At 37.6% G+C, this 19,919-nt stretch overlaps 1 protein-coding gene across 1 annotated transcript; it reads right to left on the bottom strand.

Annotated features, from left to right (window-relative positions):
- Positions 1 to 14,533: 14,533 nt before the first annotated feature.
- LOC124384927 (serine/threonine-protein kinase pim-1-like) lies at positions 14,534 to 17,537 on the bottom strand (the record flags this gene model as incomplete). Its single annotated transcript, XM_046847930.1, has 8 exons — positions 14,534 to 14,810; positions 14,919 to 15,014; positions 15,301 to 15,477; positions 15,568 to 15,940; positions 16,109 to 16,159; positions 16,517 to 16,611; positions 16,697 to 16,903; positions 17,435 to 17,537. Coding segments are annotated over 8 exons (1,128 nt in total), but the record flags the coding sequence as incomplete, so codon positions are not given.
- Between the last annotated feature and the right edge of the window lie 2,382 nt (positions 17,538 to 19,919).

Below are 19,919 nucleotides of genomic sequence, written 5' to 3'. Positions count from 1 at the left end.
CCACCCCCGCCCTCCACTCAGCCTCTCAAGAGCAAGAGGGTGATGCTGAATCGCTCACCACACTCCGCACGTGACTTCCACTACTCGTCTTTTAACTCTCATAACCTCGCCCCATGGGTACACTGGTTTAGTCTGAGTATTCCTGGCGATTAGTACGTGAAAACGAATTTGACGTGATCTATTTACCGGCCCTTCCTTAACTGCACAACTTACAATATTCCTACTCAGTTTATTCAACATATTCCCTGCTAGTCTCTCTCCTGGTTTTATTCAGTAAAAATGTCTAGTAGAAATGGTTCTTTATTTTCCCCACAATGCTGCAGTTTTAGAATTGATCTAATTTCCCCATGATGTAGTTATATACGCCACCCATATACACAACTCCACTTTAGAAACGCTGGGCCATAGTATTGTGCCGTGCCTCTTCGTCAGCATGCGGGGCTGTCATGTGATCAGCATCGACTTCCCTGCGTCAGTACCTTCAAGTCTCATAACTCGCCCGCGTTCATCTTTCGCCGTCTTTCACGCAGACTCACATTTAACTACGAGCCGTAGGTTTCAACTAAATCGCTTTAAACTTGTTTCCGTGATGTTTTTGAGTGAATTTCCGTGGCTGTATGTTTGACTTTTTCGCCGTTTCCTGTATGCTCGGATGTTTGTGTCATTTGTGTTTTCTTCTAGTAAAGCAATACTGCAGTCTTTTTGCCTATAGGACATGAACTACATCTTGAAACGAATACACAAAACGTACAGTTTAAAGTCTCAAAACATAGCTATAAACACGTATAAGAAAGGGTTCACGGTCAGCAGATGAAGAAAGAGCGTTGTTAGTGCAAAGAATGTGAGAAAGGACATGGGCATGTATTTTATTGGATGTTAAATGAAGTGTGAATTAAGTGCAATTGAAGTGAAGCTATTGATTTTGTACCATTGATTAACCTGGTGTTGTGCCTAAACTTCAGCTTGAGAGAATTAAGGAGAAAGAAAAAAATAATAAACTGCTTTGCGCTGCTTGTCCTAGAAGAGAACCTGAATCTACTTTTGGGACGATACAAAAGCACTTTGAACGTCAGTCTGACCCAAAGCTTTTTGTTTTGCCTGGATGAGTTATTGCTTTAAATGGGATTTAGTTGAACCAGTCAATGTCTTTATACCTTGTTCCGCTTCCACTGAAGGTGTCGTGGAAAGTTTGCCAAGATCTGATTCAACAGTCAGAGGTACGTTGCAAAAGAATGCCGGAGGCAGCAGATATGTTCTAGCTTATTTCTCTTGTGGCATTTAATCTTCTTCACCCCTGTATAGCCTTTGTAATGTGGTCATGATCGTGTGTCGCACTCTGACAAACCTTACACAGTCACATAGTTCTCTGCTCCCTTAAATTGAAGAAAGGAGCAATTCTACAAGAAAACCATCATTTTCTTTGCCTTATATTTACGCAGTGAAGTGAGATCAAAAACACTACAATCCGGTCCATTCAAATATCTGATTAAATGCTCTGAATTAGCACTTATCACCTTCCCATTGTTGAAGGATTTTTAAGCACTATTACCGAACAAATTCAAATCCACACTGAGCATTTTCTTAGTAATATTTGAGAAATTGAAGTGCCAATGATGCAAATTATTTCCTCAATATGAATTAGGGGGAGGGGGCAAAGATTATTTTGGTTTATGGGCAATAACTGTTATTATTTATGTAATGGTAATAATAAAAAAAAAGGAGAGGTTTGTAGATATTTGTATTTGAATTACGATGTGCAGCTTTTAAATGCTCTGAGCGCGGTTCTCCTCGAAGTCTGACTTTATTTTGTTACCTTCGGAGCGGTAGATAAAATCGTCGTGGTCCTTTTAAACTCACTTCCCTTAATGCAGTAATATTTTCCTTTTCTTTTCGTGACTCGCAGTGTACTCTGCTTTTTCATTTAACGGCTATTGTTTCTCATTAGTTACTAGCACACCGCTATATGTAAATATATATTTATACCTTCAATATTGGCGCTGGAAGAACAAGTTGGAAATAAAAATAATAAAAAAAAAAAAAAAAAAAGAGCATTGATCATGTTTTAAAGGGATGTCCAGTAAAGATTTGGTGTGTTAAGAAGTGCGCTTGTCATTATTTTTATTAATCATTATTATTATTATTATTATTATTATTAATGAAATGTAACTGCCTTTTCTAAGAAAAGGGCTGACATAGAAGAATGTTTTGTATTTGCGTTCCTCACTTTCTTCTATTGCTTTGGTATGGTGCTTGTGGCTGTGGGTTATGGGTTATTTCCTGTAAACAACTGACATCTCCATCGCTCTTCTAGTCTTGAAACATGAAGAGCACACTGTCATATGCAGGTCAAATCTCCAAAAAAACAAAGTCATTTTATTGACACTATGTAATGAAGCTAACTGCCCTTCTACAGCAGTGAGAGCAGAGATTGAAATTGCCAGTGCAGTGTGAATATGGATATACCACCATGGCACACTTATCAAAGAGCCACAAACATGAAGCATACCAGCCTTGATCAAGTTAAACCGAAGCTTACAACCACAAGCTCATGTCAGACACATTTTGTTCAAATTGCCCATTTAAGATATGTCCCATAAACATGCTTAAGCTAAAATATTATACTAAGAGCATGCAGAACAATTGGGATGTGTACGGTAGTCTTGTCATGTGCATACAGTGTCTTTTGCAGGATTCCCCCTCTCTCCCCCCCCATTCATTTTAAAATTCAGTTTGTTTTCTGGTTTGAAAGAAGTGTTCGTTGTGGTCAATTGTTAACTAGTGATGTAATAATTAAACATTAAATAAAATAATGTGTTTCAAACTATTGCAAATAAATGAGGACGTGTGTTTATTTTCCTGAGTCTGAACATTGAGTGTCAATTGCACTGTTCTATTTTAAGGTATTTATTTTTTTATTTCTATTTAACAAAAGGTGTATGTGTAAACTGAGGAAAGGTTTAGAGAATCTAAGGAATCGCAGAGTATCAGGGAAGGAGGGCAGGCTTAGAAGGAAAAGCAGTAACCCTGTGGTAGTGAACAAAAAGCAACGCTCCATCATACTGTCATACAGAATACAATTAAAGCCATTACTACATATCAAAAAGCAGCTTATCGTTCGATACAGTGCAAACTGCATGCTAAAGGCATTCTTCCTAATGTTATTATTTGCTAGAGAAGTGGAGAAAAGAGTGCAGGCAGGGTGGAGTGGATGAGGAAAAGTTGCAGGAGCGATTTGTGATCGAAGGGTATTTGCAAAAGTTAAAGGGAATGTTCATGAGCGGAGCTGGAGGTGGAAGAGTTAAAGATGCAATTTTCTTTAGGAGTGATGAGGATGGACAGGATTAGAAAAGGATTTATAAGAGGGACTGTGCAGGCAGGACATTTTGGAGAAAAGGTGAGAGATTAAATTGAGATGGTTTTGTCATGTGCAGAGAAGGGACATGGGGTATGTACATTGAAGAATGCTGAGGATGGAGCCGCCATGCAGGAGGAAATACAGGAGGAGGTTTTTGGATGGTGGTTGGTTTAAAAGAGGCAGACGTAGAGGACAGTGATATGGAAATGGATTATCTCCTGTGTTATTTCTAAAATATTTACTGTATCGTATTATGACATGATTTTGAAATAAATAAGTGAATTAACTTTTTTCCTACAGGAATTCGATCACAAGGAATTATTTAAAAGTAAAACTAAATACATAGAATGGGAATTAAAAAGAAACAAGACATAGCTTGCAAGAGTTTATTATTATTATTATTATTATTAAGATAAAGTTTATTTTCAGAACTACAAGTTCTCTAAAACTAAAATCATTTTTTAAGTGCATTTACAGTTTTGTCCAGCAGGTGGTGCAAAATTACTGTGTCAGTACTTGATACAAACGTCCTTTCCTGACAGTGAAATACTCTTAAGTGGATACGAAAGTACGGAAGCGCATTGCATTCACAAAAAAAAATTAATTCACAGCCAGGATCTCATAATTATGACTTAGTATCTCATAATTATGAGATAAGTTGGGGCAGTCTGTGGCAGGGGAGCGTTTTAGCGCATAACACCGGATCTGACGTTACTGCATTTTTTGCTCAAAAGCGCCTTATTGCGCAACAATGGAGACGTAGAAGCTATTATATGGTTGTTGTTATTATTATAATATTTATTATTATATTTTAACATTGACTACTAATATATGTTACACGTTACACATAAAAAAACTTTTATCAAGTGGACAGTCAGAACGTGTAACATATATTAGTAGTCAATGTTAAAATATAATAATAATAATAATAATAATAATAATAATCGTTATTGCCCCGTATCTGTTAACTAAAGCAAGACTTACCGTAACTAAATTCATTATCAGGAGGGGCAGGTCAGTGAGAAATGTCCAGTAACTAATTAAACTAATATAATGTTAGATTTTTATTATGACCAAACAAAACTTTATTCTTGGAGAGGTTTTCCATGTGATCTGTGGTGCCTTTTCTGATCAGGGAAGAATCACACAGCACACAGAATGGCGCATATGTTTTTCTTTAATTTAATGCAGATAACAGACAAGTATATATACACACACACTGGAAAATACCTGAGCTAAAACTGTTCCTGATTGGGTAAGAAGACAATAATAACCGGAGATGTGTGAGCCCAGATAAAGACTTCCTGTATACCTTACATACTCACATCATAAAGATCCTATAGACACTGAACAGATAATAGGACTGTGTTTAGAGAATCAGTGTGAGAACCATCTTAACACTAACATATACAGTCATCAAGCTAAACCATATAATAGCTTCTACGTCTCCATTGTTGCGCAATGAGGCGCTTCCGAGCAAAAAATGCAGTAACGTCAGATCCGGTGTTATGTGCTAAAACGCTCCCCTGCCACAGACTGCCCCAACTTATCTCATAATTATGAGATACTAAGTCATAATTATGAGATCCTGGCTGTGAATTTTTTTTTCTTTGTGAATGCAATGCGCTTCCGTACTTCCGTACAGAAGGAATTATTTAAAAGTAAAACTAAGTACATAGAATGGGAATTAAAGTTAAACAAGACAGCTTCCAAGGGTTTTTTTTTTTAGTTTAGTTTCAGAACTATAAGTTCTCTAAAACTGAAATTAGTGCATTTAGAGTTTTGTCCAGCAGGTGGTGCAACATTACTGAGTCAGTGCTTGATACAAACGTCCTTTCCTAACAGTGAAATACTCTTAAGTGGACATAGGCCTTTTTTTAAAAATAATTTTAGTGTCGAAATTAACACTAATTTCCATTATAATGATCGCTAATTTAAATGCATTGTGCACACCTTAGCCTTTTTGGTTTTAATGCTGTATTAAAATGACCTACTTTTCCTGGAGGTTTGGAACTACAACAGCACAAGACCTCCTGTGAAGGAGTGTAATGGTTTAGTTTAATTGTAATGGTGATTCTGGTTATATGTTGACCTTTAAGGGCCCCCTTGTGGTGAGAATTGTATATAGTAACTTCTGTATGCCTCGTGTTGAGTTGAGTTAATTGGAAAGTGTCATGGCTGAAAAGCAGCTTGTATGGTGAAGTCGTGACTCGCACAAGGCTGTGAGTCGCTATTATTTGTCATAAATATGATGTTTAGTAGGTTAAAGATGTTAAAATATGTAAATTCATTAATCTAGCGATGTAAATGTTGCTAAAAACAAAATGTAAAGTGCAAAATGTGAGCATTAGGTAGCGCCGTATGCTAGCGGTCCTTCGTTATCATTATTAGGCTAATTTGGGTTTTTGTTAGATTGGATTACAAGCAATTACTTAGAAGTAAGAATATAATTTTAAATGCACATGACAATGTAATGTTTAATGCATTGATTTAATGTGTGATTTTATGTTTCTTTGAATGCTTTAGGCAGTGAATACTGTTCAGTTGGCTATGCACTTTGAATGTGATTTAATTACAATTCCAATTGCTGTATTTTCTATGTTTGTTTACAGTTTTACAATTTCAATTTTAATTCTAATGTTAAAGTTAGAAGAGGAAAGATTCATGAAAGCTACAGGAAGAATAAAAGCCATGAATCAACATCTCGCCTGTTCGCTGTCTGTCTAGCTGGATAGAGAAGTTACACGTTTATTGAGGACAGAACAGTAAAAAGCCTTTTTTCGTCAGCATACAACTCCTTTCAGAAGCTGTTAACTTCAGTCATCAAATCATCATGTGGCAGCCATCGGACCCGCAACCCCAACGACTGCCATGGAGCCACATGCCGAAAGCACAAGATGAGGTACTGGAAACGAGATCCCGGTGCTCTGCTTCTTCAACGCGGTCTACCAGGTCATCTGCAAGCGTAGCAGCTCTCAAAGTGCGAGCCAAAGCTGAGGCTGTACAAGCGCAGGTGGTCTATGCAAAAGAGGAAGCTGAAGTAATGAAACAACAAGCTGAAATGCAGGCTCAGCTACATATTTTAAAGATAAAGAAAGAAGCAGCCGCTGCTGCAGCAGAAGCAGAGATATTAGAAGCAGCCGTACAGTTTGAAGAACAACAGCCTTACAGCAAAAAACATCTGTGCGACAACCCCGTGGACTCCAAGAAAAGGTTCAAAATTTCATTGATAGTCAAGTATTCTTGCAAAGCAACCAAGTGCCGTCACAGCCTCAAATCTCAATCACGAACCCATTCTATCAACATAACACAGGAACAGAACCATCACCATCCCCCTACATTACTCCTGTAATCAAGCAAGAAACCCCGCAGCACAGACAACAAAGGCCATCTATATACATGTCAACGCCACATCCTAACATGTCACATCCGGTTCTCAATCATCAACACCAATCATTCAGCTCAACGCCCCGAAACCCTCAACAGACATCTACAGTAGATGATATGGCTAAATATTTAATGAAACGGGAACTGGTGCCAGCCACTTTGCAAACCTTCGATGATGATCCACAAAATTATCGTAGCTGGAAATCCTCATTTCTGAATGTCATTAAAGACCTGTCCCTGTCCCCTAAAGAAGAATTAGATCTACTTGTAAAATGGCTTGGACCAAAGTCAAACCAACAATCTAAAAGAATCAGTGCGGCTCAAATCAATGATGCTGCTGAAGCCCTTAACATGATCTGGCAGCGCTTGGAAGAAACCTATGGAGCACCTGAGGTAACTGAACACTCACTCTTTCAAAAGGTTGAAAACTTCCCTAAGATTACAGCTAGAGACTCAAGTAAACTAAGGGAGCTAGGAGATCTTTTGCTTGAACTACAACTGGCTAAAGCAGAGGGTTATTCACCTGGACTAGCCTTTCTGGATACAGCTCGTGGTGTTAATCCCATAGTGGAAAAGCTCCCTTACTCCCTGCAAGAAAGATGGATCTCACATGCATCCAGATACAAGGTAGATTACAATGCTACATTTCCACCATTTTCTACCTTCTCTAACTTTGTACGGGAGCAAGCACGCATAAGAAATGATCCAAGTTTCTCCTTTCTGTCAGCAGCGCAGTCCAAGTTTGACAGACCTGTTAAAAACAGTACTCGTCCTATGATTTCAGTGAAAAAGACAGAAATAGCACAGAGTAATGAAACAACAGATGTTAGTGATGATCCAGACAAACAATGTCCCTTGCATAAAAAAAATGCATCCCCTCAGGAGATGTCGCACTTTCCGCAGCAAGTCCCTAGAAGAGAGAAAAACGTATCTGAAGGATAAAAACATATGCTTCAAGTGTTGCATCAACCAAACACCAAGCCAAAAACTGTCAGATAAAAGTCACCTGCAAAGAATGTGGGAGTGAAAGACACAACACAGCTTTACATCCAGGCCCGCCCCCTCCTAACAACACCACACCGCCGATAGAGGTGAAACAGCATGGCGGGGAGCCTGAGCTTAGCACACCATCAGTCTCAGCTACAGCAATGTGCACTGAGGTATGTGGCAAACAGCGTGGCTCAAGGTCTTGTGCTAAAATATGCCTATGCAAAGTGTATCCATCAGGTCAGAGGGACAAGGCAATAAACCTGTATGCTGTTATGGACGAACAAAGTAATCAGTCTCTTGCCTGCTCTGACTTTTTCGACATCTTTAGTGTTAAAGGAGGCACCGAGGTGTATACATGTTCAGGTATCATGGAAGTTAGAGGGAGAAAGGCTAAAGATTTCATTGTCGAGTCTATAGATGGTCACATTAAGGTGCCGCTGCCTCCGATGCTGGAATGTGACATGATCCCAGAGGATCGCTCAGAGATCCCTTCGCCTGAAGTCACCCAATACCATCCACACTTAAAGGCGCTTGCGCACAAGATACATCCCATAGATTCAAATGCACAAATCCTGTTGCTCTTGGGTAGAGACATACTCAGTTTACACAACATGAGAGAACAGTGCAATGGTCCCCATAATGCACCGTTCGCCCACTGCCTTGATCTCGGCTGGGTTATTGTGGGAGATGTCTGTTTGAATGGCGCACACAAACCAAGGTCAGTTACAACGTACAAAACAAACACATTGCTTAATGGACGTCCTTCGTATCTCAGGCCTCTAAAAGACACTCAAATCTGTACAGATACTTACCAGGCGATACAAACAGACTATCTTGGGGACACTATCTTTATCGGAAGGGAGGATGATGAAAAGTTAGCACCTTCACAACAGGATGCGCAATTTCTCACAATAATGCAGAACGAAATGTATCAGGATGAGACCAACAGCTGGGTTGCACCCCTTCCCTTTGTCACACCCAGACAACTTCTACCAAATAATCGAGATCAGGCTGTGAAAAGACTCAACACACTAAAACGAAGTCTCGACAAAAAACCTGAGATGAGAGAGCACTTTGTACAGTTCATGCAAAAAGTCATGGGCAACAAGCAAGCAGAAGTCGCGCCCGACTTACAGCTGAATGAAGAGTGTTGGTATCTCCCTATGTTTGGGGTGTATCACCCACAGAATCCCAAGCAAATCCGTGTGGTTTTTGACTCAAGCACTAAACATGAGGGCGTAGCACTTAATGACGTCCTTTTAAGCGGCCCAGATCTCAACAACGCCTTGCATGGGGTTCTAATCAGATTCTGCAGAGAGCCCATTGCAATAACAGCGGACATGGAACAAATGTTCTACTGTTTCACAGTAAGGGATGACCATCGCAATTTCCTGCGATTTCTCTGGTTCAGAGACAATGATGTCAGAAAGGAAATCATTGAGTATCGAATGAAAGTCCATGTTTTTGGAAATCGTCCATCTCCCTCTGTTGCAATCTACGGGCTCCGAAAGGCAGCTGAATCCAGTGTGAAGGAATATGGCAAGGACGCAGAGCATTTTGTCACTAGAAACTTTTACGTGGACGACGGTCTAACATCACTCCCGACAGAATTTGAAGCAATCGACCTCCTGCAAAAAACGCAGAAAATGTTAGCGGAGTCAAATCTATGGCAGAGCTTATATGCCAAGAAATTGACCTAGAGCTTCATGCTGTAAAGTACTACACTGACAGTAAGATTGTACTAGGTTACATCTACAACACGTCAAGAAGATTTTACGTCTATGTATCAAACAGAGTCTGTAGAATCAGAAAATCTTCAGTACCAACACAATGGCATCATGTCTCATCAGAAAACAACGCAGCAGACATTGCTACTCGCCCAATAGCAGCACTTCTACTGCCACAAACATACTGGTTCACCGGACCCCTATTCTTGTCGAAGAAACTGCCTCAGTGTTCATCTACAGCAGATACAAACAAGTTCGAGCTAATAGAACCAGAGCATGATTCAGAGATTCGACCAGAAGTGAATGTCTATGCAACTAAAGCCAGCATCGAACCCCTCAGATCACACCGGTTCGAACGATTCTCAACATGGAAACATCTCATACGAGGTATGGCAAAACTCATTACTCTAGCTAGAAACAAGTCCAAAGCTTCAAATCAAAACACTACGAATCCTCAAACTCAAGCTAAATTTACAGTCACTCAAGCGTCCAACAATATTCATTCAAAGAGGACATTAAGAAACTGCATAAAGGGGAACGTATCACAAAAACAAGCCCACTCTAAACCTTTTCATAGACTCAGATGGACTGTTAAGGGTTGGGGGTCGGACATCTCTAGCCAATCTCCCGTATGAGGAAAAGCATCCTATTATACTCCCTAAAAAACATCATGTGTCAACTCTGCTTGTGAAACATTACCATCAAGGAGTTGCTCACCAAGGTCGTCACCTCACAGAGGGAGCGCTGCGATCTGCTGGTGTTTGGATAATTGGAGGCAGGAAATTAGTCTCAAGTGTAATCTATCAGTGTGTCACTTGTCGTAGGCTTAGAGGGAAACCTGTTGAAAAAATGGCCAATCTCCCAGAAGATCGACTCACCATGGAGCCCCCGTTCACTAGGGTCGGCTTAGATGTTTTTGGGCCCTGGAGTGTAGTCACTCGCAAGACTAGGGGTGGGGCCGCAGAAAGCAAATGCTGGGCAGTTTTATTTAGTTGCTTAGGGACTCGTGCAGTTCATATAGAAGTAATTGAAACTATGTCCGCCTCATGCTTTATTAATGCACTGTGAAGGTTTTTCGCAGTTAGAGGCCCTTCCAAGGTTCTCAGATCAGACCGCGGCACTAACTTTATTGGAGCCTGTAAGGAGCTAAAAATCAGTACAGATCGCCCTGAGATCCAAGATTACCTCAGCAACGAAGGCTGTACATGGACATTCAACACGCCTCACTCATCACATATGGGTGGATCATGGGAAAGAATGATTGGCATCGCCCGCCGCATTCTAGACGCAATGTTACTGCAGTCAGGTCCAACTCGTCTTACCCATGAGGTCCTCACAACACTAATGGCTGAAGTCATGGCAATCATTAATGCTCGTCCATTGGTACCCATAAGTACTGATTCAGACTCACCAACTATTTTGACACCGTCTATGCTTCTAACGCCAAAGGCAGGAGTTGCTCCCGCTCCTGAAGGACCATTTGACATAAAAGACATGTATAAAAAGCAATGGCAACACGTTCAAGGTCTTGCAGATACCTTTTGGAAGCGCTGGAGACAAGAATATCTGTCAGTGCTTCAGCCAAGAAGGAAATGGACTCATGACAAAGATAACATTCAAGAAGGGGACGTAGTCTTGTTAAAAGATGATCAAGTTAAATGTAATGAATGAAAAGCATCCCAAGCGAAGACAAGAGGATCAGAAAAGTGGAAGTTAAAGTTGTGAAGCAAGGGACCACTCGTGTCTACTTGCGCCCAGTGACTCAACTTATTCTCCTGCTTCCTCAAAGTAGTGATACAAAGACTCATTAGTATTAAATAATGGTATAAAAGCATTTATACCAGGCGGGGAGTGTAATGGTTTAGTTTAATTGTAATGGTGATTCTGGTTATATGTTGACCTTTAAGGGCCCCCTTGTATATAGTAACTTCTGTATGCCTCGTGTTGAGTTGAGTTAATTGGAAAGTGTCATGGCTGAAGAGCAGCTTGTATGGTGAAGTCGTGACTTGCACAAGGCTGTGAGTCGCTATTATTTGTCATAAATATGATGTTTAGTAGGTTAAAGATGTTAAAATATGTAAATTCATTAATCTAGCGATGTAATTGTTAAAGTGCAAAATGTAAGCATTAGGTAGCGCCGTATGCTAGCGGTCCTTTGTTATCATTATTAGGCTAATTTGGGTTTTTGTTAGATTGGATTACAAGCAATTACTTAGAAGTAAGAATATAATTTTAAATGCACATGACAATGTTATGTTTAATGCATTGATTTAATGTGTGATTTTATGTTTCTTTGAATGCTTTAGGCAGTGAATACTGTTCAGTTGGCTATGCACTTTGAATGTGATTTAATTACAATTCTAATTGCTGTATTTTCTATGTTTGTTGACAGTTTTACAATTTCAATTTCAATTTTAATTCTAATGTTAAAGTTAGAAGAGGAAAGATTCATTAAAGCTACAGGAAGAATAAAAGCCATGAATCAACATCTCACCTGTTCGCTGTCTGTCTAGCTGGATAGAGAAGTTACACGTTTAGTGAGGACAGAACAAGGAGGAAGAAGGACGAAAAAGGGTATGTAATTTTAGAATTGGGTCTATAATTGGAATGCCTCGCTCAATGTAGATTCGAAGACTGGGTTTGATGAGTTTTAACTCTGAAAGTTGACCTCTCAGCTGTAGAAGTGGAGACCGGTAATGTTGCATAAATGTTAGGAGTTCAGAAAAAGAGACTTAATCTCACTGTCTATCAGACACTTTAGCATTACCTGGACATTACTTTTGGTGAAGGAGTAGGATGCCTGAAACACTAAGTTCTGTGAAGACCTTTTCTTCCTCAATTCCTCAAACTGTTCAGTTAACTGTCAGTCAAACTGACAGTTCAACATCACCAGTTTCTACACCTTGGAGTTTGGATGCTTGACTGTGTAAGCCTTTGAAGATAATGTCAGTTGAACTAGTATTCTTTAAATCGTCTGAGCATCTCCCCAGCTAACAGCTAACCTTCCCACAACTTTATTTAACGTTTCCTAAATGTTGTCTAATTGTTAAACAAAACGTTTTTAAAACAATGTTTATAGAACATTCTCATAATGTTATTTATACTTGATGAATGTTCTCCTAATGTTAACTGAAAACATTATCAATACAATGTTCTAGGAACCCCCTTATGACGTTATTTATGCTTAATAATGGTTCTGCTAATGTTGATAGAAAATGTTATTAGAACAATATTCTCAGAACGTCCTTATGATCAGTGTTGGCAGTAACACGTTACTTTTGACAGTAACTAATACTGTAACGCTTTACTTTTAAAAATAAAGTAACTCCATTACCCGTTATTTTTTTAAATGAATTAATTTCAGCTGAAGTGTAGACTACAGTCTAACCTAACCAGGACGCACTGTAGGATTGGTGGATGAACCACTGTAAACATGAAGAAGACGCACTGTGGGCGTGTCTCTGTTTAATCAGGTCTGTGCGGCAGTAATGGCGAGTCGAGGCGAGAGCAAGACGAGTTGCTTAAAGTGGAAATATGCTCAGTATAAAGACAAAAACTTTTTAGTCAAATGTAAGCTGTGTCTTTCTGGTTCGAAGCTCGTATCTACTGCGATAAACAGCAACTCCAATCTGTTAAAGCTCCTCCAGGAACTCCATGCTAGAAGCTAGAACCTAACCAGGTGCTCTGTTCTACATTGTTGATAGTTTTCATACTTCAGCTGTGAAAGGAACATTTTTAAGAGCTTAACACAACAGCTTTATGATGCAGAAGCCACTTTAGTTTTTGATTTTAAATATATTATTCAGCTTGTTTTGTTATTTATTTCAGAAATCCTTGATATATTCAGTTACTTTCTGAATGAAGTAATGAGTAACTGTAACTAGTTACTATTTTTCAGTAACTAGCACAACACTGCTTATGATGTTATTTATACTTGATGAATATTCTCCTAATGTTGATAGAAAACTTTATCAATACAATGTTCTTGGAGCATTCTTCTGATGTTAATTGTATTTGTTAAATGTTTTTAAAATGTTATTAAAACATTAAGAACAACATTCATGGGATGTCATTACAATGTTATTGTTCTTGAATATTGAAATAAGTCGTATAACTTCGGAATGTTATTTTTTCCATATCTGCTAAATATTTTCATAATGTTATAATAAAATGTGCTGAGTGTTAATGAACAGTGTTTATGTCCTGTAATTGTACTCATATTGTATTCTCATAATACTAATATATATCATATACAGTGGTGTGAAAAAGTGTTTGCCCCTTGAATACTTTTTTTTGCATGTTTGTCACACTTTAATGTTTCAGATCATCAAAATTATTTAAATATTTGTAAAAGACAACACAAGTGAACACAACATGCAGTTTTTATTGTGTGAAAAAGTATTTGCCCTCTAAACCTAATAACTGGTTGGTTTTTAAACCACAGTGGGAGCCATTATTCACAAATAGTAAAAAACATGGAACAGTGGAGAAGCTTCCCAAGAGTGGTCGGTTGACCAAAATTACCCCAAGAGCACAGTGACGACTCATCCATTAGGTCACAAAAGATCTGGATAAATGCTTGAACATCAACTGATTGTTATATCTGCTATCTGCCAATGAAGGTCAATTATTTAATATTTTAATTAAATAAAAGTGAGTGTGCAGTTGGTAACCATGGTTTTAAATGTTTAGTGTTTTGTAATGTTTTAGATGTGGATGAAGGCTGAAATGCTGATTGGCTGCCATTTTTGGTAGCTGATGAAGGTAAATGTGGTTAAGTTAATAAAATGAAATGGGGCAGTTGGTAATTGTGTTTAAGTAAATGTTAAGTGTCTGAATAAAGCATATGATGTATTGTTAATTTTTGTTTTTCTGTTTTAGATTTAAGTCAATTGCTGTTTCTCCCGTGTTGTTTTTGTTTGGTCCCTGGTCTCAGGAGTGTGCTGCATAGTGATTTTATTTTATAAAAAAAAATAAAAAATTATATCCTTTATGATGCACAATTTATATACATTCCTGTTATGTTCCCTCTTTGACCTCTAAGCTAAGGGGTGTTTTGTTTACTTCCCGTGCACTGCAGAAATATAGTGATAGTGACAATACAGTGACTTTCCTTTTAATTGGTCCAAACAATCATCTTTAACTCTGATTATCTCCCCTTTTATGGCTTATTGTTTTATTAAGTAAGCATGATTAACAAAAATGATTGCAATATAAACTGACTCCAGTCAAAATCAATTTACAATTAAATATTTTATTTTTGATGTATTTTGTACAAAAGCACAAATATATTTGTAGGTTTCAGATGTATTTCATGTCAGGTGTCTATCCAGTAGTTTGTAGTGCAGATCCTAAATCACAAAAAAAACAAAAAAACAATTAGAGAACAAAATTACTTCATGAATTATAGGGTTCCTCTGTCTGTTTAAAAATAAAGAGAGAAAGAACAGCACAAATACCTTTGAAGTGAAACCATGGGTGATGCTCTATCTGCTCCAGGCTCGGACGGCCTGCTGGTTTGGTGCACAAACACCAACGGATCAGATGCATGCATTCTGTTAAACAATACACAGATACAGAAATCAGTAAAACATAGAGAAAAGAATAGAAACTTCACTAATAAAGATCATGCTGTATAATATTTAACCTCTTAAAAACAGTTATGTGTAATACATAACATTTTGGTATAAATATTATTGATTGCATATTAAATTATTCACACTTATAGCTGTTATAAGATCAAACAAATAAATGCTTCTTTCTCTGTCAAGTAAATGTACAATAGAAACTTCAGCCTGCTTTGACTTATTCCATAACTTATCAGTCTTTGCAGTTTCTTACCTTCAGAATGACTTCTGGAGAAACGCACATGACCATGTTTCACGTCCTTCCTGGTGTTGAAAGGCAGAGAGCCACACACCAGTCTGTACAGTGTCACACCCACAGACCAGACAGTCGCTGGTTCTGCCAAATACTTTTTCTTTTTAAACCACTCAGGAGGAGCGTAGCTGGGTGTGCCTGTTAATGACATTCCAGTTAGTAAAAGAAGCACACATCTCATTGCCATGCAGAACTCAGATAAGTTTTCAGAGTTTTCAGATAATATACCTGTAAATTCTTTGTACTTGTCCTTGATCAAGTCTCCGCACCCGAAGTCAATCAGCTTAACTTTAAGAGTGTTCGTCTGAATCATGATGTTTTCTGGCTTGACGTCACGATGCAGAATTCCCCGGCTCTTGCAATGCTTCAGCGCATCTATCAGCTGAACCATCACTAAACGAGCCACAGTCTCCGGCAAGCAGCTGCCATACCTACTGCAGAACTGGTGGAGGTTTTCACATGGTTCAGGTCGTTCCAGAACTATGTAGTAGCACTTTGGCTGTTCATACCACTCCAGAATCCGCAGGATGTTCAAACAGTATGGTTCTGTATTTACGATGGACATTAATGCCACCTCAGTGGGCAGGAAACCATGTCCAGGCTGTAGAAAAGAACGAGTGCTACATATTATAACCCCAAACTGCTTATAAAAGTGTTCTGAATAATGTGATTATTATTATTATTATTATTATTATTATTATTATTATTATTATAGTATAGGTTATAGGTTATTGTTTTATGTACATTACGACATGCAGAAGAAACTTACGATTTCCAGTTTTTTAGGTGCTTTACGTTTGGAGATGTACTTGATTGCAACCTGAGAAAATACAAATGTGTTTTGTGATTAGATGAAATTATTCACATAAATGAACTAAAAAGGATCTTATCTTTTATTTGGGCTTAGATGTTATATAATTTTAGCTGATCATAAAAGTGTAGTAATCACTTCTGCAGTTTTATTGAAAATCCTACATTGAGCCATGATGCCATGATGCTTATAACAATCAGCCTCTTTCAAAAGTCACAATCACGTATCAGTGAACACTGCCATTCCTGATCTTATGATTAAATATTCAGCATGATGACTAAAAACAGGCTTCCCCAATGTGTATATTAAATTAAGACATATGATGAAGTCAGAGATATAGAATAAAACAAGAGAGAAAAGACTTACTGGCAATCCATCTGCTTTACGTACACCAGCATACACAGAGCCAAATCCTCCTTTGCCCAGCAGTTCTCTCGTCTCATAAACCTCCAACAAATGTGCTGTGAAAAACATCCAAAGATGAGTGTCTAATTCACATAACTAGTCCTACTGCTGTTCATCCACTTCAACTTTCTGTTGCCTTACCAATGCCTAAATGTTTAGGAGGTAGTTTATTTGTGTTGGAGACGTCAGATTTCTCTTCTATTATTTGTTTTTTCTGTCTCTTCTGATGAGGCTCATAATCATTGGGCAGAATATCAGGTTTCCTTTTGCCCCTGAATGATGACTTGGGCTGATCGTATGCCCTCTTCTTTATGTTCCAGCTTCCAGTGTGCTGATTGATGTATAAAACTAAATAAAGAAAGTGATAAGAATTATTTTTTTGCATAAATAATGTGGTGATAATGCAGCAACACACACACACAAAGTGTATATGAATACAGAGGTGTTTCTAATGAAGGGGACAGTGAGGGTACATCACATTCACAAACCCTTGGACAAGTTTGCATGTATTTTTTTTACCTAGTTTAGTTTTGTTGGAGACGTCCGTTTTCTCTTCTATTATCTGTTTTTCTGTCTCTTCTGATGAGGCTCATATTCATTGGGCAGGTTATCAGATTTCCTTTTGCCCTGAATGATGACTTGGGCTGATCATGTGCCCTGTCCTTTATGTTCCAGCTTCCAGTGTGCTGGTTGATGTATAAAACTAAATAAAGAAAGAGATAAGAATTATTTTTTTTGCATAAATAATGTGGTGATAATGCAGCAACACACACACACAAAGTGTATATGAATACAGAGGTGTTTCTAATGAAGGGGACAGTGAGGGTACATCACATTCACAAACCCTTGGACAAGTTTGCATGTATTTTTTTTTTTTACCTAGATTAGTTTTGTTGGAGACGTCCGTTTTCTCTTCTATTATCTGTTTTTTCTGTCTCTTCTGATGAGGCTCATAATCATTGGGCAGGTTATCAGATTTCCTTTTGCCCTGAATGATGACTTGGGCTGATAATGTGCCCTGTCCTTTATGTTCCAGCTTCCAGTGTGCTGGTTGATGTATAAAACTAAATAAAGAAAGTGATAAGAATTATTTTTTTGCATAAATAATGTTGTAATAATGCAGCAACACACACACACACACACACACACACACACACACACACACACACACACAGTAAATGAATGTAGGTCACATTTACAACCCCCTTTTTTTTATCTTGACATGTTTTGCCCAATGTAGCTGCCATTTTGTTTACAGTTTATTTTCAGAATCTTTGTTTTGGTTCCTTGGACTTTTTATTTTCCAAGACTGAACTCAGAAATAAATTTAGATCAGTGAGTTTTAAGATACAGAGGTTTGATCTGAAGTGTCCCACTTTGCCAGTATTTATACTAATTGGGTAGAGTTTATTCTGGTGACATGGGGCATACATTTCTTTTTAACTTTCCATTACGGTCAGGAACTGGACATTGAGTCCGTTTTAAACAAGGATGTTATGTAGTGTTTAGCGTCTTACATTTTTTGTGAAACATCACAGCAGATGGCGCTTTATTCTCGATTTTATTTCCTTCTTGCCCAAAATAACGCATCCAGCAGATATCGTTGTCCAGCAGTGAAAAGACGTCGCGTTTCCATGGCAACATTTGATATTGATGACGAAACATTATGTGTACAGTTTTGTCTCCAGGTAACGCCCCTGTTTATTTTAAATCTGAGTGGTTCCACTACCACTGCCCTGTATTTACTCATTTACATATATTCAATATAGAAATAAGAAGAATGTGATATATATATATATATATATATATATATATATATATATATATATATATATATATATATATATATATCACATTCTTCTTCTTTCTATATTGAATATATATATATATATATATATATATATATATATATATATATATATATATATATATATATATATATATATATATATACACACAGTACTCTGCATAAAAAAAATAAAATAAAAGAGTCCAAATTAATAAAAGTCTAAATAAATTCACTATTTTGTGTGACCACATTTTTTCTGCAAATCAGCATTAATTCTTCTAGGTATACTTGCAAACACACTTTTAAAAGTTCTGGACAGGTAGTTTTTTCCAAACATCTTGAAGAACTAACCACAGATCTAGATCTACATGTAGATCTTTTGACTTGTTGATGCTGAAATCAGGGCTCTGTGGGGGCCAAAACATTTACTTCCAGGACTCCTTGTTCTTCTCTATGCTGAGTTAGTTCTTAATGATATTGGCTGTATGTTTGTGGTTGTTCTCTTTTTATTGAGTGAGACCTATACAATGGAAATAATTCAACAAGACTTGGGTAAATTTAAAATGGCTGTTAAAGGTGACCAAATATTTTTCAGATTCTAATGGAGATTCTATCCGTCTGTCTGTTCAAAGACATCACTGGGGTGGCTTCCATTTTACCACAGTCTGGTTTTAGGGTTCATGTTACTTAAAAAAAAAAAAATATATATATTACCTTGATTACCTGATAATACCTTGATTCTTAAATTTTTTTTATTTTTTTTTAACCCCTGAACAGATACAGAAAGTGACACTGGTTTACACTCCTGTTTGAGACAGTCTTTCGTAATTTAGGATGTTTTATATGACTTTATATGATAAATAGAATTCCTTTATTTGTATTAAATAATGATTGTTAATAGCATGTAATTTAGCTGAAAAATAATAATAATTTCTGTAGAGAAATGCCAGTTATATACACTTATTTAAATCAGAAAACTGATTCGGCCTCTCCAAAGACTCAGCCTTTCCCAGAAATCCTGTTATCCACATGCCCAGTCAGAGAAAGTGCTCAGGGTTTCATATTGTATAACATTTTAAATGTTTTTTTATTGCTTTACTTTAAGTGTTATAACTAGTCTTAAACTATTAGGGCACTAATGATGGAGAGTCACACACTGTGTCAAAAACCTGAACACCTCTGTTTATTTATAAATCTAGTCAATAATTACTCTTACATGAGTGTGTAAAGTTCTGACCCATTGTTCTGACTTTTAGGTTCTGCTGGAGCACATTTCTTCCTGAAACCCTGGAGCTCCCAAGATGGCACTTTTTGGCCCCATGGTTTTAATATAGTATAGATGTATATAGTATCTACTACTACACTACATATTTCCCAAGATCTTGTCCTTAATGAGTGCAGGGGGTCAATGAGGCTGCAGATGATAAACACTGTTTTATATGAAGCAATTCGATCTTATTTAATGAAAGGTCCTGATGTAAAAAATCCAGTGTAAAACATGCAGATGTTTGCCAAATCAAACATACGGATCACGAATCAGAAACTCATACCGGATCGGTTGATGCCCGGGTTACC

The sequence above is a fragment of the Silurus meridionalis genome, chromosome 4 (assembly GCF_014805685.1).
Source record: "Silurus meridionalis isolate SWU-2019-XX chromosome 4, ASM1480568v1, whole genome shotgun sequence".
In the NCBI taxonomy this organism is placed as follows: domain Eukaryota; kingdom Metazoa; phylum Chordata; class Actinopteri; order Siluriformes; family Siluridae; genus Silurus; species Silurus meridionalis.
Note: the sequence above shows the minus strand (reverse complement) of the source record. Positions and strands in the feature narration are given on the sequence as shown.